Source organism: Podarcis raffonei, chromosome 10, assembly GCF_027172205.1.
Source record: "Podarcis raffonei isolate rPodRaf1 chromosome 10, rPodRaf1.pri, whole genome shotgun sequence".
Taxonomy (NCBI): domain Eukaryota; kingdom Metazoa; phylum Chordata; class Lepidosauria; order Squamata; family Lacertidae; genus Podarcis; species Podarcis raffonei.
Genome location: NC_070611.1, coordinates 73,636,284 through 73,662,233, shown reverse-complemented (window position 1 = coordinate 73,662,233; position 25,950 = coordinate 73,636,284). Strand labels below are relative to the sequence as shown.

The 25,950-nt window shown below is 44.2% G+C and overlaps 2 protein-coding genes across 18 annotated transcripts in view; both read left to right on the top strand.

Annotated features, from left to right (window-relative positions):
• The window catches only part of LOC128421945 (zinc finger protein 845-like), a 43,269-nt gene extending 17,645 nt beyond the window's left edge, over nucleotides 1-25,624 (top strand). For 2 of the 17 annotated variants that reach the window (XM_053405307.1, XM_053405305.1), the window contains exons 2-4: nucleotides 18,585-18,747; nucleotides 20,943-21,087; nucleotides 22,067-25,624. In XM_053405307.1, the coding sequence (XP_053261282.1) occupies nucleotides 22,192-24,675 (2,484 nt within the window). In that variant the 5' untranslated portion in view covers nucleotides 18,585-18,747; nucleotides 20,943-21,087; nucleotides 22,067-22,191 and the 3' untranslated portion in view covers nucleotides 24,676-25,624. Of the gene's footprint in view, nucleotides 1-16,396; nucleotides 16,630-16,873; nucleotides 17,142-17,419; nucleotides 17,621-18,584; nucleotides 18,753-19,663; nucleotides 20,479-20,942; nucleotides 21,088-21,120; nucleotides 21,687-22,066 lie in introns of those variants that run through there. The other 15 variants (XM_053405319.1, XM_053405303.1, XM_053405313.1 and 12 more) reach the window with 15 other exon arrangements.
• LOC128422528 (zinc finger protein 25-like) lies at nucleotides 1,379-6,447 on the top strand. Its single transcript, XM_053406622.1, has 2 exons — nucleotides 1,379-1,427; nucleotides 4,957-6,447. Exons 1-2 carry the CDS (start codon nucleotides 1,379-1,381, stop codon nucleotides 5,571-5,573), a joined length of 666 nt encoding a protein of 221 aa, XP_053262597.1. The 3' UTR covers nucleotides 5,574-6,447.
• Nucleotides 25,625-25,950: the final 326 nt, after the last annotated feature.

The following is a 25,950-nucleotide window of genomic DNA, read 5'->3' as shown; positions in this document are numbered from 1 at the left end:
TTAGGGCAGAGATATTAAGAATGTTTGCGGAGATAAGGGAGAGTGAGAAAAATGTAGAATGTAAGCTAGAACAAGTAGAGCACAGAATTGGGGAGGTAGATAAGAAGTTAGACGAAACAGTTAATGAACTAAAGAGTCAACTCAAAGAGGTATTCAGGAGGACACAGTCAGTGGAGGAAGGGATGAAAAAGACCAGAGCAGAACTAAAGGAAGTAAGACGTGAGGAGGAGAAAATTAAAGCTGAGATACTGGATTTGAACAAGAGCCAAGAGGATATGAAAGATTGGATTGCTTTGAATGAACTCAGACAGAGGGAGGCTAACCTTAGGATGAGAGGTATACCTGAAGTTCAGGGAGAAAACATAAAAGAGAAATTAATAACAGAATTAGCCCTTTGGTTGGAAACATCACCAGAAGAGGTAGAAAGGGCAGTGCAATCGGCTTTCAGACTAAAAACTAAGCCTCCAGGGAACAAAAAATTTGTAGGAGACTGCCTGATAATATTCAAAGACAGGGAAATAAGAAACAGAATTCTCTCTAAAAACAGAGAGAAAAGGTTAAACATTGAAGGAAACAACATAATAATTTTTAAAGACATTCCTGTCAGGCTTTTAAAACGTAGAGATTCCTACAAAGAATTGGTACAGATACTTAAAAGAAATAACATTGTGTTCAAATGGGAGTTTCCTGAAGGCATTTCCTTTACATATAGGAGCAAGAGACAAAAATTGACAAATCCAGGAGAAACAGATAAATTCTTAAGGAAATACAAAGAACTTAAACCACAAAAGGAAAAGGGTAAAGACGGGGGAATAGGATCGGAAGGAGTTCTGGAGGGGGAGACGGGAAGTTCGGGGGGGGAGGAGGGAGAGGGGGGAGGGACGGGGGAGGAAGCGTAAGAGGAAGGTCAAAAGGAAATTATAGCTGTTCACTTTTCTTTTTTCTCCCTACAAATTAAATCACAATGGTGTTAAAGGTATACAGTTGGAATGTTAATGGGATGAATGACAGGGGAAAGAGGAATCGAATTGAACATATCTTGAAGAAGGAAAGTCTGGATGTTATCTGTCTCCAAGAGACACATATTGCGAGAAAGCACAAAAGGATTCTGATTAATCAAAGATTGGGGAACGAGTTTGTATCCTCAGACCAGAAGAAAAAAAGGGGGGTGGTGATTTATATAAAAAAACAAATTGAAGCGAAACAGTTATTTAAAGACGAGGAAGGAAGGATAATAGCAGTAAAAATAAATTGGCAGGGAGAAAAGATAATAATAGTGGGAATATATGCTCCCAATGATAACAAGTCAGAGTTCTATGGGAGATTGGAAGAAAAGTTGTATGACTATGCCGATGAGAAAATTATACTATTGGGAGACATGAACGGAGTGACGTCGTTAGAAATGGATAGATTGAGGGACACAAAGGGTAGAGAAGGGAAGTTACCTAGAGCGTTTTTTTCCCTTATCCAAAATTGCAATTTGGTAGACATTTGGAGATTCAATCATCCCATGGAAAAACAATATACCTACCACTCGGAACCCAATGATTCATCATCAAGATTGGATCAGATGTGGATTTCGAAAGAGATAACTACTAGAGCGGTACGGGTGGAGATTCAGGTTAGAACAATTTCAGACCACAATCCATTAATTATGGAACTAAGAGGGCAGGAAAGCAGATCAAATAGATGGAAACTTAAAGATTACTTATTGGACGACCAAGAGGTAGTAGAAAAAGCCCAAACCAGATTAAAAGAATATTTTGAGGACAATTTAGACAACAACACAAAATTGAAGGTGGTGTGGGACGCGGGTAAGGCGGTGATGCGGGGTTTTTTTATCCAGCAGAGCGCAATCAAGAATAAAAAGAGAGAAAAAGGGAAAAAAGAAATTATACAACAACTAGCAGAGAATGAGCAGAAATTAACTCAAAACCCAAAAAATAAGAAAATAAAAGAGAACATAAAAATTTTACAATCACAATACACAATGCTGGTAAATAGAGAGATAGAATGGAAAATCAAAAGACTGAGACAGAGGAGTTTCGAACATGCCAACAAAACGGGAAAGCTACTATCCTGGCAACTGAAAAAAAGGAAGGAACAGAATACGATAAACAGGATAGTGGTGGAAGGAGAAGAGATAAACAAACCTAAGGAAATAAGGAGAGCTTTTTTGGATTTCTATGGAGAGCTCTTTAGAAATACTGGAAAGAATAGGACCAGAAAAATAGAGAGATATTTAACGATTAAGAACATCAATAAGATCCCCCCAGCAGATAAAGAGAAATTAAATGCCCCAATTGAGATAGAGGAAATCAAAGCAATAATAACAGATTTAAAAAACGGGAAAGCCCCAGGCCCAGATGGGTTTAGTAGTAGATATTATAAAGAAATGGCACCGGTTCTACTGACTCCACTACAAGAAGTAATGAACAACATTCTTAATGAAAGAGAAATACCGGAGACGTGGAAGGAGGCGCTGATTACATTAATCCCAAAACAAGATTCAGATTTAGAACAAATTAAAAATTACAGACCTATTTCCCTATTAAATATAGATTATAAGATCTTCGCGGGAGTCCTTGCAAGAAGATACAAGGCCATCTTAGTAAAAAATATCCACAGAGACCAAGCCGGCTTTCTGCCGGGTAGGCAAATGAAAGATAATATAAGAAACATTATTAATATAATAGAATATTTAACAGAAAGATGCGACAAACAAGGCATATTGTTATTCGTGGACGCTGAGAAGGCGTTTGACAACGTAAACTGGGAATTTTTGCTGAGACAACTGGAACACATGGAAGTAGGTACTGAATTTTACAACGGGATAAAAGCAATCTACACGGAACAAAGGGCAAAACTGTTGATAAACAATGTGGAGACAGAAGAAATAACAGTAACTAAAGGAACAAGACAGGGATGCCCACTGTCCCCACTGTTATTTATAACGATATTAGAAGTACTACTAAACTCCATCAGAGATAATAAAGGAATAAAAGGAATCAGGGTCGGCCATCACGAACACAAAACTAAAGTCTTCGCAGACGATCTGGTTGTAACAATGGAAGACCCACTGGATTCAATAAAAGAGGTACTTAGAGAATTTGACCAATTTGGGGAAGTAGCGGGCTTCAAATTAAACAAAAGGAAAACAAAAATAATAGCTAAGAATATGCAATTAGACAAATTGGAGGAATTACAAAGAGAAGCAGAAATAGAAGTGACAAAAAAGCTGAAATATTTAGGGGTATGGATAACACCAAAAAATATAGACTTATTTAAAAACAACTATGAAACTGTATGGAAAGGGGTCAAGAAGGATATAGAAACGTGGGGTCGGCTCAAATTGCTATTCTGGGGAAGAATAGCTACAATTAAAATGTCGGTACTGCCAAGAATCCTATTTCTTTTTCAAAATATCCCGATCATTAAAGATATAAAGATATTTAAAACCTGGCACAAAGAAATTTCTAGATACATCTGGCAGGGGAGGAAGCCGAGAGTAAAATTTAAATTATTAACGGATATAAAAGAGAGGGGAGGCTTCGCTCTCCCAGACCTAAAATTATATTACGAGGCATCCTGCTTATGCTGGGTCAAAACATGGATAAAACTGGAAGATACGGAAGTGTTAGACTTAGAGGGCCACGACAATAGATCAGGGTGGCATGCCTATCTGTGGCATGGGAGGAAGAAAGGACATAAGGGATTCGGGAATCATATATTTAGAGGTCCCCTGATAGAGGTTTGGGAAAGATATAAGGATGTGTTAGAACCCAAAACACCCCAATGGCTGTCTCCATTAGAGGTTATGTCGGTTAAAAAGACCAACATGAGAGCCAATTGGGCAACTTACGAACAACTCCTAATGAAGGCGGAAGGAAAGTGGAAAATGAGGCCGTTTGAGCAGGTCAAATCCCAAGTATATGACTGGCTACATTATCATCAGATAAACGATATGTTTAAGAAAGACGTTAAAGGCAAAGGATATGCTGACAAAAAGTCCAGATTCCAATCTGAGATTTTGGAGAATAACATAAAAACTCTATCCAAAATGTATAAACAACTATTAGATTGGAATTTAGGTGACGAGGAGGTTAAGGCGGTAATGACACACTGGGCTAAAGATTTTGGCCGTAACATTTATTTTGAAGAGTGGGAAAAACTTTGGAAACATCACCTCAATTTCACGGCCTGTGTGTCACTAAAAGAGAACTTAATGAAAATGTTCTACCGCTGGTATCTGACCCCGGTAAAATTAGCCAGAATGTACGGATCTTGCAACAAATGTTGGAAGTGCAAAGAAAGGGAAGGGACTTTCTACCACATGTGGTGGGAATGCCAAAAGGTCAAAGAGTTCTGGGAAAGCATACACAATGAAATAAAGAAAATGTTAAGATATACTTTTGCTAAAAGACCAGAGGCGTTCTTACTAGGTTTGGTAGGAAAGGAGATAAAAAAGAAGGACTGCAAACTGTTCCAATATGCTATAACGGCAGCAAGGGTGTTGATAGCCAAAAACTGGAAACAAGAGAGTTTGCCGACTATAGAGGAATGGAGAGCCAAACTACTAGATTATGTGGAGATGGACAGGATGTCAGGAAAAGTTAGATATAAAAAAGATCAGAGGTTTGTCAAAGATTGGGAAAGTTTTACGGAATATCTGAAAAGCTTAACTGATGAACAGATAACACTAGTGGGTTTCAAAGGTGCTCTGTAGAAGCAAAGGGTAATGCCTATGGAAAAAGGAAGAATGAGAGTGACTTATGGCACTACATACAAAGGAATGCGGATTTATTTATTTTTTTGTTATTATGGACGATTCGTGGAATGGCAGAAGGAAGTCCTTTTTATTTTCTCTGTAAAAAACAAGAGTATTGATATAATTTGATTTGTATTTTGATTTTTACAAATTAATAAAAATTATGCACGGAAAAAATAGAAGACATCAACGGACTCACACAGGGGAGAAACCATTTAAATGCATGGAGTGTGGAAAAAGCTTCAGTTTCAATGCAACCCTCCGAAGACATCAACAGACTCACAAAGGAGAGAAACCATATAAATGTAAGGAGTGTGGAAAGAGTTTCAGTCAGAGTGGACACCTCAATATACATCAACGGACTCACACGGGTGAAAAACCATATAAATGTATGGAGTGTGGGAAGAGATATAGTGATAATGGACAACTTAGAACACATCAACGGATTCACACAGGGGAGAAACCATTTAAATGCATGGATTGCGAAAAAAGCTTTAGTGATAATGGATCCTTTAGGAAACATCAACGGACTCACACAGGGGAGAAACCATATAAATGTATGGAGTGCGGGAAGAGTTTTAGTGATAGTGGATCCCTTATAAAACATCAACGGACTCACACAGGGGAGAAACCATATAAATGTATAGAGTGCGGGAAGAGTTTTAGTGTTAGTGGATCCCTTAGAAAACATCAACGGACTCACACAGGGGAGAAACCATATAAATGCATGGAGTGTGGAAAGAGCTTTAGTGATAATGGATCCCTTAGAACACATCAACCGACTCACAGGGGAGAAACCATTTAAATGCCTGGAGTGTGGAAAGAGCTTCAGTTTCAATGCAACCCTTAGAAGACATCAACAGACTCACACAGGTGAAAAACCATATAAATGTATGGAGTGTGGAAAGATCTTCGATCAGAGTGGAAATCTTAGAAAACATCAGCAGACTTACTTTGGAGAAACCATTTTACTGTATGGCGTGTGGAAAGAGCTGCAGGCAGAGTGGAATGCTTGATTTTCATCAACAAACTCACACAAGAGACAAACCATATAAATGTCAGCAAAGGCGATAAGAGTTTCAGTCCTAGTGGAACATCAACAGACATGCACAGTAAGAACTTTAATAGTTGCCACCCTACAAACCAACAACAACCTTAAAGAGGAGAAGCAGTTTAAATGGAAGGATTACAGAAAGTGCTTTAGTTATAATGGAGTGTTTAGGAAACATCTAGGGAGTCTCACAAGGGAGAACCCATTTAGATGTATGGAGCGCGGGACATGTTCCACTCAGAGGAAATCTGTCTTCCTGCTACAGGGCCAGCTGAGTCTGTTTCTCTTGTCATTATCTCCAACTAGGTAACTCCTGTCTAATCTGCTCTCTGTCTGCGTCTCTCCCTGCTTCTGAGACCACTGGAAACGAGGGGGGGCCGTTTCTCCCCCTCCAGCTCCACTTCTGAGGAAAGCTAATCTGCTTGAGAATGGATTCCCCCATATTTGGCTTCAGACCATTCCCTGACAAAACACATTGCTCTATGTCCTTCCAGCCTCTTTCCTCCCTTGCTCCCTTCTGCCGGTTTGTGTGCCAGACTTAGATTTCCTGTCTGCTAAAATTTTTTACTGCTGAAAGTGGATCTGCTCTCAGGAGCTAAGTTTTTTGCCTCACTGGGGACCCAGTGGGAACTGTATGCTTTGTTTTTTGTTTTTTTTAATGATATTTTATTAAATTTTAAGAATCACGACAAACAAAAATAAAGAAGAAAACAAAAACAAAACACATACACAAGAATATAAAATACAAAAGATACAAATACTTAACTTAGAAAAAGAAAAAAAAAAGAAAAAGGGGGAAAAAACCATTAGAGAAAAACACAAAAATCCCTCTTTTTAGTTCCACTTTCTTTGATTCACTTATTTTCCTGACTTCCTCACATCTCCCTTTTTTGTATCCCTTTTAAAAATTAGTTCAGCAAATTCATATCCAATTAATTTATCTATTATCAATCCAATCTTATTTTTTATCTTGTTGCTAGAACCCCTTCAATTCATTTCAATGTCATTAACATTCAAAAATGTTACAGTGTTTCTGTAAATAGATTTTAAATTTCTTCCAATCTTCTTCCACCGACTCTTCTCCCTGGTCTCGGATTCTGCCAGTCATTTCCGCCATTTCCATATAGTCCATTACGTGCATCTGCCATTCTTCCAGGGTGGGTAGATCTTGTGTCTTCCAATGCTTTGCAATAAGTATTCTTGCTGCTGCTGTAGCATACATAAAAAAAGTTCTATCCTTCTTTAACACCAATTGGCCGACTATGCCCAGGAGAAAGGCCTCTGGTTTCTTAGGAAAAGTGTACTTAAGTACCTTCTTCAATTCATTATATATCATTTCCCAGAAAGCCTTAATCCTTGGGCACGTCCACCAAAGGTGAAAGAATGTACCTTCAGTTTCTTTACATTTCCAGCATTTATTATCGGGCAGATGATAAATTTTTGCAAGCTTGACTGGGGTCATGTACCACCTGTACATCATTTTCATAATATTCTCTCTTAAGGCATTACATGCCGTAAATTTAATCCCGGTGGTCCACAACTTCTCCCAGTCAGCAAACATGATATTATAGCCTATATCTTGTGCCCATTTTATCATTGCCGATTTTACTGTTTCTTCCTCTGTGTTCCATTTCAGCAGCAAATTATACATTCTTGATAGAATCTTAGCATTGGGTTCTAACAATTCTGTCTCTAACTTTGATCTTTCCACCTGGAAACCCACTTTTCTATCTTGGTTAAAAACCTCTCTTATTTGAAAGTAGTGTAACCAGTCTCGCACCTTCTCTTTAAGCTTCTCATAACTCTGTAATTTCAATTTGTCACCTTCCTGTTCTAAAATTTCCCAATATTTTGGCCACTTGTCCTCCATATTAAGTTTTTTCAAAGCTTTCGCTTCCATAGGTGAAAGCCACCTTGGGGTTTTATTCTCCAAAAAGTCTTTATATCTAATCCAGACATTAAACAATGCTTTCCTGACAATGTGGTTTTTAAATGCCTTATGCGATTTTACCTTGCCGTACCACAAGTATGCATGCCACCCAAATACATTATCATACCCCTCAAGATCTAAAACATCTGTATTCTCAAGAAGTAGCCATTCCTTCAGCCAGCAAAAAGCTGCTGATTCATAATAGAGTTTCAAATCTGGCAGGGCAAACCCCCCTCTATCTTTAGCATCAGTAAGTATCTTATATTTTATTCTGGGCTTTTTGCCCTGCCAGACAAATCTAGATATATCTCTCTGCCACTTCTTAAAACAATCCATCTTGTCAATAATTTGCAATGATTGAAATAAAAATAACATTCTCGGCAATACATTCATTTTGATAACAGCAATACGACCCAGCAAGGAAAGCTTCAAATTTGACCAAATTTCTAAATCTTTTTTAACTTCTGACCAACATTTCTCATAATTATATTTAAATAGGTTCACATTCTTAGCGGTCATATTCACCCCCAGGTATTTTACCTTTTTTAACCAATGTTAAATCTGTCTCCTTCTGAAACCTCTCCCTCTCTATTGGTGTCAAATTCTTCTCCAAGACCTTAGTTTTTAACTTATTCAGCTTAAAACCTGCTACTTGACCAAATTCCTGGATTACTTCTAGAGCCCTCTTGGTGCTAGTTTCTGGCTCTTGCAAGGTCAATACTAGGTCATCTGCAAAGGCCTTAGGTTTATATTGTTTAACTCCGACCTGAATACCCTGGATCAACTGGTCCCTTCATGTTCATGTTCAGCAAAACCTCCAGAACCGAAATAAAGAGCAATGGGGAAATTGGGCAGCCTTGTCGTGTCCCTTTCTCTATTTTAAATTCCTCTGTCACCACATTGTTCACTATCAGTTTAGCCTTTTGTTCAGAGTAGATCGCACCTATACCATTTTCAAAATTTTGTCCGACCCCCATCCCCTGAAGATTCTTCTTCATAAAACTCCAAGAAATATTGTCGAAGGCTTTCTCCGCATCTATAAATATCAACACTGCTTTAGTGTTGATATTCACCTGCAGTTTTTCTAGAATATTAATTATATTCCTCATATTGTCCGATAGATGTCTGCCAGGGAGAAAGCCTGCCTGATCTTTATGTATAACTTCTGCCAATACTCTTTTCAGTCTTTTAGCCAAAATGTCAGCAAAAATTTTATAATCCACATTAAGCAAGGATATGGGGCGGTAGTTCTTAAGTTGTGTCTTTTCAGACTCAGTTTTCGGTATAAGTGTGATATAAGCTTCTTGCCACGACTCAGACGCTTTTTCCCCGTCCATAATATCATTGCACACCTCTTTTAGTGGTTGAATTAGATAGTCTTTCAAAGTTCTATAATATTTAGCGGTCAATCCATCAGGCCCTGGAGATTTGCCTAATTGCATGTTCTGAATCACACCTTCCACCTCTTGTTCAGTTATTTTATGGTTCAATAACACTTTATTTTCTTGAGAAATTTTTTGTAATCCATTAACTTTCAAAAATTGGTCAATTTTTGTCTCCATCTGTGGCCCTTGTGTGTAAAGTTGTTTAAAATATCTCTGGAAGCAACTTCTAATTTCCTGTGGGTTCTGTATGTTCTTTCCTTCCACCTCAAGATTTGTAACTGTATTTAGCTTTTGTCTCTTCTTCAACTGCCACGCTAGCAGCTTCCCACATTTTTCACTGATTCAAAAGTCTTTTGTCTCATCAGTTTAATTTTCCATTCAATATCTTGATTAATCATTTTCATATATTGTACTTGATGTAGTTTAATTTCTCTCAAAATCTCTTGTGATTTTGGTTTAGCTGTAAGTCTCTTTTCTCCTTCCCTTATCTTCTCCAAAATCTTTTCTTTTTTCTCCTCTTGAGTTCTCCTTTTTATTGCATTCTGTTGTATCAGAAACCCTCTCATTACGGCTTTACTTGCGTCCCAGATTACTCTTTTTTCAACCGATGTCTTCAAATTTATCTCAAAATAATCCTTTATAGTTTTTTGGGCCTTTTTGGTAATTTCTGTGTCTCTGAACAAGGTGTCATTCATTCTCCATCTAAAGGAACCAGTCGGTGTTAATCTCATTTCCATTTTCACAGAGTTATGGTCGGAGCAGATTTTAGGGCAGATTTCCACTTTCCGGATCTTGGGAGCCATTCCTCTAGTTATCCAGATTTGGTCAATTCTTGTCCAGGTCTTTTGGGCTTCAGAAAAGAAGGTCCCCTCTCTACCTAGGGGATTCTTAGTTCTCCAAGAGTCAATCAAGTCCATATTGTCTGTCATTTCAAAGAAGGTTTTCGGTAGTCTTCCATCTTTTGTCACCACCTGTCTTTCTGACTTATCCATATTAGTCGATACCACTCCATTCATATCTCCGAGCATAATAATGTTGTAGTCCATAAAGTCCAACAATGTCTCATGCAGTTTCTTAAAAAATTCTGATTTCCCCTCATTTGGTGCATAAACCCCTACTATTAAAAGTCTCTCACCTTGAGATTGTATCTCAATTGCCACAAGTCTTCCTTGGTCATCTTTAAAAATAAATTTTGGTGATAAACTTTCTTTTGCATAGATCACAACTCCTCTTTTTTTTACTTTGTCTGATGAAATAAATTCTTGGCCTAATCTTTTATTAATTAATACTTTCCTGTGTGTTCTGGTCACATGAGTTTCTTGCAAACAAATCAAGTCCAATTTTTCCTTTTTTAATAAATGAAAGATTCTTTTCCTTTTGTCAGGGGAGTTCAAACCACGAATGTTCCAGCTTAATACCCGCAGAGACATTGTGAAAATTATTCTCAATTCCCTCCTACAGCTCTCAACAGTTGTTCTTGGTCTGTGGGTGGTATCACTTTCTCTGATTTATCCGGTCCCAATGGTGTCTTCCCTAAATCCAAAGCTCCTGGTCTTGGTATCTTCGGTTCTCTTTCCTCTGCCTCTTTTTGAAGGTTTTCTTCTTGGTCTTTCAGAAATCTCACTTTATCTTCCTCCGATCTTATCTTCACCTTTTCCCCTCTGTAAGTAAAAGACAGGCCTTGTGGAAACTCCCACCTAAAAATGATGCTGTTTCTTCTTAACAGATACACTAGATCTCCGTATTTTGCTCTGAGGTCTAAAAGATGTTTTGGGATATCTTTAAAAATTTCAATCCTTGCATCTTGTATCTCCAATGATTTCTGATAGTGAAGGCCCAATATTTTGTCTCTCTCTTCTTTAAACCTGAGTGTAATCAGGCAATCTCTTGCCCTATTTTTTCTTCCCCCTCTGCCTTTACCCAGTCTAAAGGCGGTCACTATCTTAAAGTCTTTATCCTGTTCAATCCCCCAAAAATCTTCAAATTCCTGTGTCAATAATTCACTTAAATTTTCTTGTTCCTGTTCTGGTTCCGACCTGATCCTTAAATTAGTCTGTTTATGTCTCAATTCAATCAAGGACAGTTGTGCCTTATGGTCCTCAAGTTCTTTATTAATTGGCTGTATCCTTTCTTCTATCGCCTGCACCTTCTCTTTCGCCTCCTCAGCAATTTTTCTTGTCAATTTAGATTCCTGCAGCAAACGGTCAATAGCCTGTGTGTTGGAGTGTTGGAGTGTTTACATCGATTTTAGCTGACAGTTTTTCCAAAGCTCCAAATATTTTGTCTAATGATGCACTTAATGTCTCTTCAGACCCCCCACCTTTTGCTCCAGGCTGTCCAAATTCTTCCTTTTCTAAAACAGGTGGGGCTACTACTGATTGTCTTCGTTGCTGCAGCCTGGTTTTTATCTTGGAGGATTTTTCCTGGGATTTTTCCTGTGGTTGAAGTTGATCCATTACTTAATCTTTGAAACTCAAGGTCGCTCTCACAGTTCAGGTTCTTTAGTGGTGGGGAAATTTCCTGGCCAGCTGTAATGGAAAGTCCCCAGTTGTATCACAAGCCTCCTCTAGGGGAGCTCCTTGGCAACAATGTTCTTTTCAAAATGACTTATTTCTATAGGCAGTGGTAACTTCAGTCAAAAGCAACAGTTACCAATAAAGTCCTTCTGCAATATCAGTTCAGTTACAGAGTAATCTCATATAGTAACAATGTCTTTAAATGGTGCAAAACTTTCCCTGCTGTCTCTGGCAGTCCAATATCAGGGATTAAGCGGTGGTCTTTATTTCCCCTCACCCTTTTTCAATTCAATCCAAGATTTTCTTCTCCTCCCCCCCACTCTTAGGGGGGGTACTAATTCTAGACATTAAAGTTTAACTCCTTTTAAGTTACCTTTCCAAGTTCTCAGCTTCAGAAGTCTTTGCTTCAATCCTATCTACAAAACCGAAAGACGGACTTCCTCTTTACGCCTTCCCGCTTCAGTGCCAAATTCAAGTTCTTTGCGTCGATCAAAGCAAACAAATCCTTTGATCTTCCCCTTTTAAAAGATCTTACTCACGGGTTGTAGTTTTAGAGCCAAATTTTCAGAGGAAAGAGGTCAGCGCTCTCCGGCATCAGCTGTGCAGCTTCGCTCCGCAGAAGTAGCGATTAACTCTCAACACCGCGCAACACACCCCCGTCTCGCTCCGGAGCTTTTTAACGAGCCCCTTTACCAAACGGGGGGGGGGGCGCAAAGGTGCCCGCCGAGTCCCACGGTCGCAGGCTTTACTCGCCTGCGGTTTTTGGAAGGGTCTCCGCTTCGCTGCAGCGGATAGACCCGATTTCCGCGGAGCTTCCTCCTCTACATCAGAAGAGGACCGCCATTGCCGATGGCGCCGCCTCCGGAAGCCCGAGAACTGTATGCTTTGAAAGCTCAGTAAAGTATAACTGAAGAAGTCCTGCTGCCTCTGTGTGTTTTTGACCTCAGTGTGGGACTTGCTCTACACGTGGCCCGTACTCCGGTTATACTTAGCTCATGCCCTGGAGTTGCTCTACTCAAACATGCAAGAAGGTTTTTGCCGCAAACTCTGCATGATCTCCAAACACTTCTTCTTCTCCAGAACTTCATCCCTGCCTCCTGTGCGTTCTGAAGAAAACTTGAAATACTGAAATTGAATGGGAGATTTCCCCCCAAGCCTAATTTCAAGAGGGGGAAGGAGGGGCTGCAGGTACGAGGGAAGTCTCCTGGTGGGTCCCATATTCACTCATGAACCCCATGGGGCAACCCCAGAGTTCATGCTTATTCTGGGGATTGGAGAAGATAGTACTTTTCCATAGTCCAAGAAGTTATTATTCAGTCATGCTACTAGGGAGTTTTGCTACCAGAGGACCAGAGTGCATATTACTATCATACTGATTTTACTGCTATGGTTGCTTTTGCTGTCATGGACTGGCTGGGTGTGGGGAGGGGGAGGCACCAGCTGGGGAACCCCCAAGGGAAGAAGGCTCAGATCCTGGGGACTGGTGGTGGGATGGCAATGAGCAGAAAGAGGGAGAAAATGGAGCAGAACGGGAGGGAAGGTGTTGCAAGCTGGAGGAAACCGGGTTTGGTGAGCAGGAAGAGGCTGGGGCAGAGAGCGGTTCAGGCTCAGAGGGAGGAGAGGAGGGGGCCAGAAGACCCAGAGGAGGCCGACTGCTGAAGCATCCAGGGAGACCCCCCCTCCTGCTGCGACCAGCTCCCCTCTCCCCTGGTCTCCTAGAATACACAGAGAAACCCGGTTCAGACCCCATGATCCTGCACATGATATTAAGAGGGTGTTTCCCTGCCCCCCAACATGCATCACTTTAATTTTCTTGACAATGAGCTGTATTTTCTGTCCAATCACCCCGTTTGGAGAGCTCTTTTTGGAGCTCCTTGCAATCTCTCTTTGTTTGAACAATCCTGGACGATTTACTGCCACCAGCAAACTTTGCCCCCTCCTTGCTCACTCCTAACTCTAGATCATTTATGAACAAGTTGAAAACCCATGGGTCCCCAATCTATAGGGGACTCCACTTTCTGCTTCTCTCCATTCATAGGAGTGTTCGTTTATTAGTATGTGTTCCTCCCTCCCCCCATCCTTCTGTGCTGTGGAGGGAACCCTGCAGAAAAGTTATGGAGTGAATTTCGCTTCCCTACACATCCAACACTGCTCAGCATTGAGGGAAATGGAAGAGGAAACCTGGCCACAATCCAAGAGACTGAGGTCAACAGAAAGCAAAGCAAAGCCTACTCAAAGGAAAGCCGCTTCAGCTTCCAGCCCGTCTGCTCCCACAATGGCTAAAGAAGAATTGCCCTTTGGGAATGGCAGAGCTGAATGGAAGTGGGCGAGGAAGCCCCACAATCGCTCCTGCTGGAGGAATAGGGGCACTGACCCCAATACTCAAAGGTGATGACCTGGTCCTTTAGGGGCACTGTTACGCCATCAGGAACCGGGAGTCCCCCACACCTGCCTCCCCCACACCTGCCTCCCTTGTCTGGATTCAACCTCAATCTCAGCTGCCATCCATTCTCCAACCACCGAGAGGAAGAGATGGGAGAAGCCTCCCCATTGTCTTTTCCTTCACAAATCCTGTCTTAAGGGCACATTTAAGATATGAATAGGGTGTGAGGCTGTGACCTGGCACAGGAACTAAGTATTTATCATCACAGAAGACTGGCCAGGCTCCCCAGGCAATCCAATCAAATGACCATTAAACAGGTAACCTGGCAGACAGGAGGTAAACAAACCACTCAGATTTCTGCTGTAAACCGCCCTTTCTGTGATGTAGGTATGATGTATCTGGGGGGGGGTGGTGGTCTTGGGTTACACCCCTTCTGTGATGTATTTATGATGTATGGAGGGATGGTCTTGAGCTCCAGGGCAGGGCATTTAAAATGTCTATATAAGGCCTTGTGTGCCATTGTTCTGGGTTCCACCTCCCTCCTGCGTCTGGTGAGTGAGGACCCTGTTCCAACAGATCAATAAAGATCAGGCTTACTAGCTGCTTTGCTTCTCAATATTCTCTGGTTGGCCCCTGTTATTTTCTCCTACCAATAGGGAACCTACGTAAGGACTCTATATGGGCTCTTGGATACCCCAAAAGGGAAAAAGGGCAGGTTTTTTGTTTACAACATTTGCTTGGAACATTTATTTTATATATATTAGACCTTAAAATTCTTACAACAATTGCATATGGTTGCATGAACTTTTAAGACCTCTCCCCATTTCCCACAATACATTCTTTCACAGCATCATCCATACATCACAAATGTGTCACAAAGTAGGAGTGTTTGGAATTTAGAAACATGAGCCCATCACCCACCCCTGTCACAACCCCAATTTCCTACACCTTTTAACTACCCTCTTCCCCAAAAAACCAGAATAGTTTTTACACATCCCCCTATCTGCAAGTCTTTCCTGCGCTTCTCCTTTGAATGCATCAGGATTCAATCCACCATCCGGATGGATTTCTGCCTGGGGCATGTGCTGCCCTTGATCGCCTCCTGCCTCCTAAGGGATTATGGAGTCAGGGGGAGCCCTGGAGACCCCAATTCCACAGGAGTCATTAGCCATTGGAAGCAAGTAAACCGTTTAATTTTGGAGATTATTTGACGTTTCTACAGTTTTCTATACAGCATTGGAGAGTCGGAGGAAACAGTCTGATTCATGGTATCCGCTTCTTGCTACAACTGTATAGGCTGCTTCTCTGAGCCTCTTTGCTGTTGTGCATGGAAGGTGCCTGTGTCAACGGTCATTGTCCTGGCCTTAGTCTGAGTGTGCGGTGGGGACTTGGGGTTTTTGGGGAGTCGTATAATTGTCCCCCCTTCCTGGTTTGAAGAGCACCAATACCTAAAACACGGATGGATGACTCGTGGTGTAGAGTGGGGGAAGGAAGGATTTTGCAATATAAAGTGTTATGGAAAAATCTAGGTGCGAGGCTGCTCAGTCCCCCAGCTGGTCGGGCAGAGCCCGCGGGTCCCTGCGGAATAAAGGAAGGAGTCCAGCCAACCGGAGCAAATAGCTGTAGACCAAAGTTTATTGCGCAATAGGTTCAAAAAGCAAATTTGAACCCCGAGGATGGGGTGACAAGGACTTTTAAAACTTTCCCACCATATCCCAGAATACAGTTAATACAGCATCATTGCTACATCACTGACATGTCACAGAAGGGGAGGGGTTAACCTTGGCAAACATGCCCAAAGATTAGCATAAGCAGACATGGCAGGGCAAGACTCAGGTATAAGATTAGCATAGACAAATATGTCTTAAGTACCCACCACCCAGAAGTCCAATAGAAGTTCCTTTGCATGTCTGGAGCCTGAGGCGAGTCAGATGATGAGATTGGGCTTCCTTTGGCTAACAATGAGCCCAGCAATTGCCACCTGTGGGAACGTCCTGGAGTCCTTTTTCAAGGGGAAAATAGCTTTGGAATGAAGAAAACTGGGAAAGGAGATGATTTTATATTATTTTTAAAGCTAGGTAACTTCCCTGAGCTGTCACGTTGAAAGGATACATTCAGGTATAATATTTATAATATTTAACTTTAAGATGTGCCCCCCCGTAATTTCCGTAACATTTAGATTGTGGGGTGGGGGACCCCACTTTGCAAGTGGATTGCCGGGATCAGCCCCTCCCTTCTCTCCTGATCCACTAGGAAGAGGGGAGGGGAAAAACCTTCCTCCCCCCCCACTAAATTCCTCCCCTTCCGGTACATCATTGTCGCACCCCGCCCTCACAACCTCAAATTGCCCCCATACGTTGCACCTCTTCCTCCTCCTCGGAATCCGAACTCTGTTCCGGGAAGGGGGGGGGGGGTGAGTCCACCTCCCAAACTGCCTGCTTCTCCCGGAAGTGGAGCTTCTGCGCCAAATTGCTGCTCTGCGCCGTAGCTCTAGGGGCGCGCGCTTTCGGAAAGGGGAGGAGGGGCGGCAGGGGGGGACACCCCCCCCGTGGATATTGCAGGAAAGGAAAGGAGAATCTGGAGCGAGGACAAAGAGGTAATGGGGTCGCGGGGGGGGGGAGAAGGACCCAGAGACCCCCGCCAGCTCCCAAAAGCATCTTTCGTGGGCCCCTTAGGCATGGGCTGGATCCCTGCACGAGTGCTGCGAAGGGGGCTTTCCTTAGGCGCCTTGGCAGCGGCGGACATGGGGCCCCCACCTAGGGGGTCCCCACGAGGACCCCTTGCCCCGTTTCCCCCACGCAGGGATCCCCCCTCCCCTCCCGGCACATCCTTCTCCCACCCCGCCCCCACAACCCCAAATCCCCTCCCCAATATGTTGCTCCTCCTCCTCGCCATCCGACCTCTCTTCCGGGAATGGGGGGGGGATGAGCCCCCCTCCCAAATTGCCTGCTTCTCCCGGAAGTGGAGCTTCTGCGCCGGATTGCTGCTCTGCGCCGTAGCTCTAGGGGCGCGCGCTTTCGGAAAGGGGAGGAGGGGCGGCAGGGGGGGACACCCCCCCCCCGTGGATGTTCCAGGAAGGAAAGGAGAATCTGGAGCGAGGACAAAGAGGTAAAGGGGTCGCGGGGGGGGGGACACAGAAAAGGACCCAGAGACCCCCGAAAGCGCCATTGGTGGGTCCCGTCGGCATGGCCTAGATCCCTGCACCCGTGCTGCGCTTTGGCAGCGGCGGACATGGGGCGCCCACCGAGGGGGTCCCAAGAGGGCCCCTTTGCCCCGTTTCCCCCACGCAGGGATCCCCCCTCCCCTCCCGGCACATCCTTCCCTCTCCCCGCCCCCACAACCCCAAATCCCCTCCCCAATATGTTGCTCCTCCTCCTCGCCATCCGACCTCTGTTCCAGGAATGAGCCCTCCTCCCAACCTGCCTGCTTCTCCCGGAAGTGGAGCTTCCACTCCGGATTGCTGCTCTGCGCCGTAGCTCTAGGGGCGCGCGCTTTCGGAAAGGGGAGGAGGGGCGGCAGGTAAATCCCCCCCCACCCACGTGGATGTTGCAGGAAAGGAAAGGAGAATCTGAAGCGAGGACAAAGAGGTAAAAGGGTCGCGGGGGGAGGGGAGAGAAGGACCCAGAGACCCCCGCCAGCTCCCCAAAGCGCTATTCGTGGGTCGCGTCGGCATGGCCTAGATCCCTGGACCCGTGCTGCGCCTTGGCAGCGGCGGACATGGGGCGCCAACGGAGGGGGTCCCCACGAGGGCCCCTTTGCCCCGTTTCCGCCACGCAGGGATCCCTTGAGCCCTGTGGGCTCCGCTCGGAGAAAGGCGGGTCATGAAAGGGTTAACGGGCGCGAGGGACGCCTGGATAGAGACCCCCGTGTGGCTCGTGTTGGGGGGGGTTGTCCTCTGGATGGGGAGGTGGGGCGCGCAGGGTGAGGGGTGAGCCCCGCCAAGGCGGCCTCTGGGTGCAGGGGAGACTCCGGGAAAGAGGGAGGGGGTCGAGGAAGTGGGGGGGAGCATCCCTGGGGCAGGGAAGGGCAGCATTGGCGTGGGGGGGGGGGAAGATCAAGGAAGACCAGTCCTTGGGGAGATGTCTCCATCGTGGCGCCCGCCGGGAATCTCCAGAGGGGCCTCCTTGGCTTCTCCCTCCCAGCCAAGAATCGGCCACCCCTTCAAGGCTACCAGAGAGGGATCCCTGGAAAGTGGGGGAGGGGTCCAGTCCCCCCACCCCTTCCTTCCTGCAAGCTCCATCCTCTTCACGCCCACATAAGCCCCTGCCCCGCCCAGACACAGTGGTTCAAATCCTGAGGAGAAGAGAGGAGGGGAAAGGCTTTCTGAGAAGCGGCGCTTTGTTTCCGCAATCCCACCCAGGAAGCAGCCAGAAACCTCTTCCTCTCTCTCAGGCTTCCATCTTTAATGTCTTTTCCACTGCCAGCTTCATTGAGGATGAGGAAATGTACACCTGTCATCAGAAACAGGGGTGCAGAGTCCATGGAATGGCTCTCAGGATTGGTATAGAAGTTGCACCTCAAAAGCATTTCTGTTCCTCTTATTTTTGGTAGGCAGTGTCAGAGTGATTGACAAGCTGAGATACAATCCTTCAGCATCTGATGATAGCAATTGCATGAATCTTCCCAGTCAAAGGACCCATTTTCATGCTATACAGTGCCTGTGGCTGGAGGCTCTACATGCAAGGTGTGCCTATACAGGCCAGTATTGGCACAGGTGAGGTGTGTGACCTTCTCAAATTTATAGACTGTATGTGAATGAGAAGTTGTGGGTGGGATTACAGTTTATGGCACCCCTGTGATTTTCTCCCCTCATAACATTTCGTGAGCTGATATTGCAGAACGAATTCCAAAATAACTACAAAAATAACTACAAAAGAATCACAATATAATAAGAATGATTGTAGTATTTCCACGCTGCCTATCTGGCTGGGTTTCCCCAGACACTCTGGGCAAATTGCAGTACATATAAAAGACAGTAAAACATCAGACATTCAAAACCTCCCAATACAGGGCTGCCTTCAGCTGTCTTCTAAATGTCAGATAGTTGCCCATTTCCTTGCCCTCTGACTGCTTCCCTGTAACTTTGCTTCTCACGGGGGGGGGGGGCGGGCAGCAGAAGACCCTCGAAGGAGGACCTCAGTGTCCAGAATGAGCGATGGGGGTGGAGACATTAGTTCAGGTCTACATAACCAAGGTTGTTTAGGGCTTTAGGTTGCAGATCTTCCTCCTCCACAATGATCTCCAGAGCAAGTCCAACATACATTTAGCAGAGTAGGAAAAAAAGCTCAGAGACAGCAAAAAATTCCTTCAACAAATAAATTTGTGACTGAAGGCATAACAGGATTCTGGCCTGAAAAATGCAACCACAGCAATTTAAAGGTAAGCACCAACATTGTGAATTGTGCTCAGAAATGTACGAGAGTCAGTGACTATCCTTTAGGACTGGTGTTATGTTGTCTCAGCTGCTGCTCCCATTCTGTTGTCTAGCTAACACATTCTGGATTAGTTGCAGTTTACGAGTCACCTCCAAAGGTAGCCTCATGTATCACATGGCAATAATCCAAGTGGGAGATAACCAGAGCATGCACCACTCTGGTGAAATAGTCAGCAGGCTGGTAGGATCTCATCCTGCGTACCAGATGGAGCTGGCTGACAGCTGCCCTGGACACAGAACTGACCTGTACCTCCATGGGCAGCTGTGAGTCCAAAATGACGCCCAGGCTGCGCACCTGGTCCTTCAGGGCCACAGTTACCCCATTCAGGACCAGGGAGTCCCCCACACCTGCCTGCCCCCTGTCCCCCTGGAACAGTATTTCTGTCTTGTCAAAATTCAACCTCAGTCTGTTAGCCGCCATCCATCCTCCAACTGCCTCCAGAAACTCACACAGGACCTTCACTGGTTCCAATTTAAAAGAGAGGAAGAGCTGGGTGCCATCCACATACTGGGGAACACCCAGCGCAAACCCCCTGATGATCTCTCCCAGCGACTTCATATAGACATTAAAAAGCATGGGGGAGAGGACGGAGCCCTGAGGCACCCCACAAGTGAGAGCCCAGGGGTCTGAACCTTCATCCCCCAACACCACTTTCTGGACATGGCCCAGGAGGAAGGAGGGGAACCACTGCATAGCAGGGCCCCCAGCTCCCCTAGAGGGTCCAGAAGGATACCATGGTCAAAGGTCTCCAAAGCCGCTGAGAGATCCAGCAGAACCAGGAAACAGCGCAACCAGGGCAATTTCAGTCCCATGATGAGGCCTGAAGCCCAATTGGAAGGATAATGGTGGCAGAAGCTTTCCTGGTCCTGCAGCCCACAAAAGCTCCAGGCACCAGATGTTCATTAGCTTTGAAGGGGCCATTGGATAATTGGTGGTCTTTTCTTCAAAAGACAAATATTTTGAATACCTTTACAGTGACATATGATGTAAATAGCGCTTCTGTTTTCCTTGTTTCACATTGGAGAGACTTTGATACATAGGTCTGAGCTCATTTCTCGGCCTGAAACTGCTGTGTTAGCAGCACTGTGAGCCTGGACAGTGTGTTTGGGGGTTCAGGGCTGCCTAGACAACAAGACCCCATTCTCAGCCTGGCTTATATGGTCCCAAGGAAAGCAGAGCAGTACTTTTGGCACCAGCTTGGCTGCAGGAGTTGCTGGAAGGAGGTGTGCAGGACACCATCTAACCGTCTTAGAGACTCTACTCTGGATTTGTGTAGGTTTTCCTCCACAGCTTTTACTTCTCCTGAAGATAACTCAAGAGGCAATGAAGGTTTAGGACCAAAGTTTTCCTTCTCGAGGACCTCCCTTCCCTGGTTGATGATCCCCATCTGCCCTTCACTTTCCTCTACAGCATGGGCAGAATCTGCCTTCTTGACTGTGGGATTCACTGTTGTTCTCATCCTCTCATCCACCAGGGCCTGCCGTCACTGGCAGCAGAATTCCCCAACCCACCAAGGATTTGAGACCCTTCAGGTATCCTCACCTGGTTTAGCCGGCCGGTTGAAGTCGTTCCTCAGATTGCGGCCCATTTTGCAAGCTGACAGCTTCTGGAAGCCACAGGTGAGAGCTGAGTGCAGGGTGGGGACCAATGGTGGGTGGGGACCAATGGTGGATAAATTACCCCCACCAAAGGTACTACCGCTCCCCTAACACCCCAAGACATCCTATAATTATGATATTTAAGACAGAGCAGGAATAAATTCATATCTCAAGAAATAACACAACTTCAGGTTGTTAATGAATCAATACCACATATTCAAGGATGAAGTTCCCGCTAAGTACAGTTATCCATTTGCCTTTAATATCCAGCTTTTTCAGTGTCAGATTAGGATAGTCTTGTGTCAGGAGACGGGCACAAGATCAGGCAGCACATCATTCTAATAAGGAGCAATGGGGGTGGATTGTTTCCATCTGGGATTCCCATGCGCCACCTGCTTTCCTTCTGCTTCTCCTGCTCTCTCCATGCAATGTGAGGCATGTAGACTGAGGTCCATTTCCAAGAACAGGAGTTTCCCGGAGCACCCATTCAGCTGACGCCAAGCACCAAGCCTTGTCACTAGTTCTCTGACTGACCCAGACCACAGTCCCTGGAAAAGATGAAGACCTGAGTCTCACAAAATGGTTTATATGGACCTCCTGAGGCCAATGGGACTGTGCAGGTGATTCATAAAGATCTAGAGGTGGAAACTGGGGTGGATGGAGGATTATGATGCCGATGATGGGAAATGTCCAAAGGAAAGATGAACCAGAGACAGAGTGAGTCTTTTCATAGACAGAGAGCAGCTGCCTTTCCTTTGAGGAAACAATTGATTTGAAAAGGCTGTATTCCAAGTTCATGCTGCTATATTAACGATGACTAAGGATTATGAAAGGTTCCTGATGCATTACTATCGTTTGGTGACATTGCATCTTCGTTTCCTCAAAACCGGGAACATGGGTAGGAGGCAGGGGAATGTAGGAGATGTTGAAATAGGAGAAGGTGCTAATGGCGCTTGCTGTGTTCTCTTCCCCTTTCTTCTCTTCCTTGAAACCCAAACAGGATTTCCTTTCCTCCCACTTTGAAGAAGCTGATGGAGAAGACATTCAGAATTCTGAGGGATGGGACACTTTATTTCATTAGGTATAGACATTAAAATGTGTGAAATGTGGAATATACTTCACTGAATGAGCACACATAGCTCACATCAGCGATCTCAAGAAGGGGAGAAACCATTTAAAGGTATGGAGAGTGAGAAAAGTTTCACTGATAGTGAAAAACTTAGAACACATCAGCGGACTCACATGGGCAAGAAAGGATTCCAATGCAGGGAGTGTGGGAAGAACTTCAGTCAACATGGACACTTAAGTTTACATCAACGGACTCACACAGGGGAGAAGCCATTTAAATGTATGGAATATGGAAAAAGCTTCAGTCAGAGAGGACAACTCAATATACATCAACAGACTCACACAGGGGAAAAACCATTTAAATGTATGGAGTGTGGAAAGTGCTTCAGTCAGAATGGAGACCTTAAATTACACAAGCGGATTCACACAGGGGAGAAACCATATAAATGTATGGAGTGTGGAAAGAGCTTCAGTTTCAATGCAAACCTTAGAAAACATCAGCGGACTCACACAGGAGAGAAACCATTTAAATGCATGGAGTGTGGAAAGAGCTTCAGTTTCAATGCAAACCTTAGAACACATCAGCGGACTCACACAGGAGAGAAACCATTTAAATGCATGGAGTGTGGAAAGAGCTTCAGTCAGAGTGGACACCTCAATATACATCAACTGACTCACACAGGGGAGAAACCATATAAATGTATGGAGTGTGGAAAGAGCTTTAGTGATAATGGAACCCTTAGAACACATCAGCGGACTCACACAGGAGAGAAACCATTTAAATGCATGCAGTGTGGAAAGAGCTTCAGTCAGAGTGGACACCTCAATATACATCAACGGACTCACACAGGGGAGAAACCATTTGAATGCATGGAATGCGGAAAGAGCTTCGGTCAGAATGGAGACCTTAAATTACACCAGCGGATTCACACAGGGGAGAAACCATATAAATGTATGGAGTGTGGAAAGAGCTTCAGTACGAGTGGACAACTCAATAGGCATCAACAGACTCACACAGGGGGAAAACCACTTAAATGTATGGAGTGTGGAAACAGCTTTAGTGATAATGGAACCCTTAGAACACATCAGCGGACTCACACAGGAGAGAAACCATTTAAATGCATGCAGTGTGGAAAGAGCTTCAATCAGAGTGGACACCTCAATGTACATCAACGGACTCACACAGGGGAGAAACCATTTGAATGCATGGAATGCGGAAAGAGCTTCGGTCAGAATGGAGACCTTAAATTACACCAGCGGATTCACACAGGGGAGAAACCATATAAATGTATGGAGTGTGGAAAGAGCTTCAGTTTAAATGGAAACCTTAGAATACATCAACGGACTCATACAGGAGAGAAACCATATAAATGTATGGAGTGTGGAAACAGCTTTAGTGATAATGGAAACCTTAGAACACATCAGCGGACTCACACAGGAGAGAAACCATTTAAATGCATGGAGTGTGGAAAGAGCTTCAGTCAGAGTGGACACCTCAATATACATCAACGGACTCACACAGGGGAGAAACCATATAAATGTATGGAGTGTGGAAACAGCTTTAGTGATAATGGAAACCTTAGAACACATCAGCGGACTCACACAGGAGAGAAACCATTTAAATGCATGGAGTGTGGAAAGAGCTTCAGTCAGAGTGGGAACCTCAATATACATCAACGGACTCACACAGGGGAGAAACCATATAAATGTATGGAGTGTGGAAGGAGCTTTAGTGATAATGGATACCTTAGAACACATCAACAGACACACACAGGGGAGAAACCATATAAATGTATGGAGTGTGGAAAGAGCTTCAGTTTAAATGGAAACCTTAGAAGACATCAACAGACTCACACAGGGGAGAAACCATTTAAATGCATGGAGTGTGGAAAGAGCTTCAGTCATAGTGGACACCTCAATATACACCAACGGACTCACACTGGGGATAAACCATTTAAATGCATGGAGTGCGGAAAGAGCTTCAGTCAGAATGGAAACCTCAATATACATCAACTGACTCACACAGGGGAAAAGCCATTTGAATGCCTGGAGTGCGGAAAGTGCTTCAGTCAGAATGGAGACCTTAAATTACACCAGCGGATTCACACAGGAGAGAAACCATTTAAATGTATGGAGTGCGGAAAGAGCTTCAGTAAGAGTGGAAAGCTCAATATACATCAACGGACTCACACAGGGGAGAAACCATTTGAATGCCTGGAGTGCGGAAAGTGCTTCAGTCAGAATGGAGATCTGAAATTACACCAGTGGATTCACATGGGGAGAAACCATATAAATGTATGGAGTGTGGAAAGAGCTTCAGTAAGAGTGGAAAGCTCAATATACATCAACGGACTCACACAGGGGAGAAACCATTTGAATGCCTGGAGTGCGGAAAGTGCTTCAGTCAGAATGGAGACCTTAAATTACACCAGTGGATTCACACAGAGGAGAAACCATTTAAATGCATGGAGTGCGGAAAGAGCTTCAGGCAGAATGGACACCTTAGAAAACATCAGCAGACACATGCGAGAAACTGTTTAAATGTATGGACTGTGGAAGGAGCTGCACTCAGAGCGGAACCCTTGATTTCTGTCAACAAACTCACACAAAAGACAAACCGTATAAATATCAGGAAAGTAGATACAGGTTCAGTCCTAGTGGAAGTTCTAAATCAACAGACTCATGAACAGGAAGAACTTTAGGACTTGAAACCCTACAAACCATCAAGAAACTCTAAGAGGAGCAGTATAAATGAAAAGATTGCAAAAAGTGCTTTATTTACAATTGATTGTTTAAGGAACATCCAGGGACTCTCACAAGGAAGAACCCATTTAGATGTATGGAGAACGGGACATTTTCCTTTCAGTGTCCACTCTTTCTTCACAGCAATGAACTCATCAGGAAATCAGGCTTAAACACATGACGTGTATTTGAAGTGCTTGTGTATATATGTAAAACTGAACAGCAACGAAATTTTGAAGGCAATGTCAAACAATGTGAGTATAATCTAAGCGGTAAAGTACCTTTTGAGAGAGAGGATGAATCTGGTTTGCTGGTGGTGAGTGAGGATTAGGGCTGGGCGATATATTGATATCTTGTCCAATACCGGTTTCTAGACCAAATCATGATAACCTTTGAAGAACAACTGATATGGCAATACACCGTGAATCACAGTGTGTGTTTCTGGGATGTGCCTGCAAGCAGCGGCAGAAAGCTTTTCTTCGTGAAGTCCTTGCAGATGCTGAGTTGCTGACTTCTCTCCCAGACGACAGGAAGCGACACACACACATCCTTTGCCCTGTGTCCTTCCAGCCTCTTTCCTCCCTTGCTCCCTTCTGCCGGTGTGTCTGCCTGACTTAGATATCCTGTGTGCTGTATTTTTTTTCTGCTGAAACTGGATTTGCTCTCAGGAGCTAAGTTTTGTGCCTCTCTGGGGACCCAGTGAGAACTGTATGCTTTGAAAGCTCAGTAAACTATTACTGAAGAAGTCCTGCTGCCTCTGTGTGTGTTTTTGACCTCAGCATGGGAATTGCTCTACACGTGGCCCCTACCCTGCTGCTACGTGCCTCATGCCCTGGAGTTGGTCTACTCAAGCATGCAAGATGGCATTCACCAAACTCTGTCACCCCACTACTGCATGATCTCCAAACACTACTTATTCAACAGAACTTCATCCCTGCCCTCTGCACATTCTGAAAAAAACTTGAAATACGGAAATTGAATGGGAGATTTTTCCCCAAGCCTATTTGTAGGATGGGGAAGGTGGGGCTGCAGGTACCAGGGAAGTCACCTGGGGGGCCCATCTTCAATCATGAA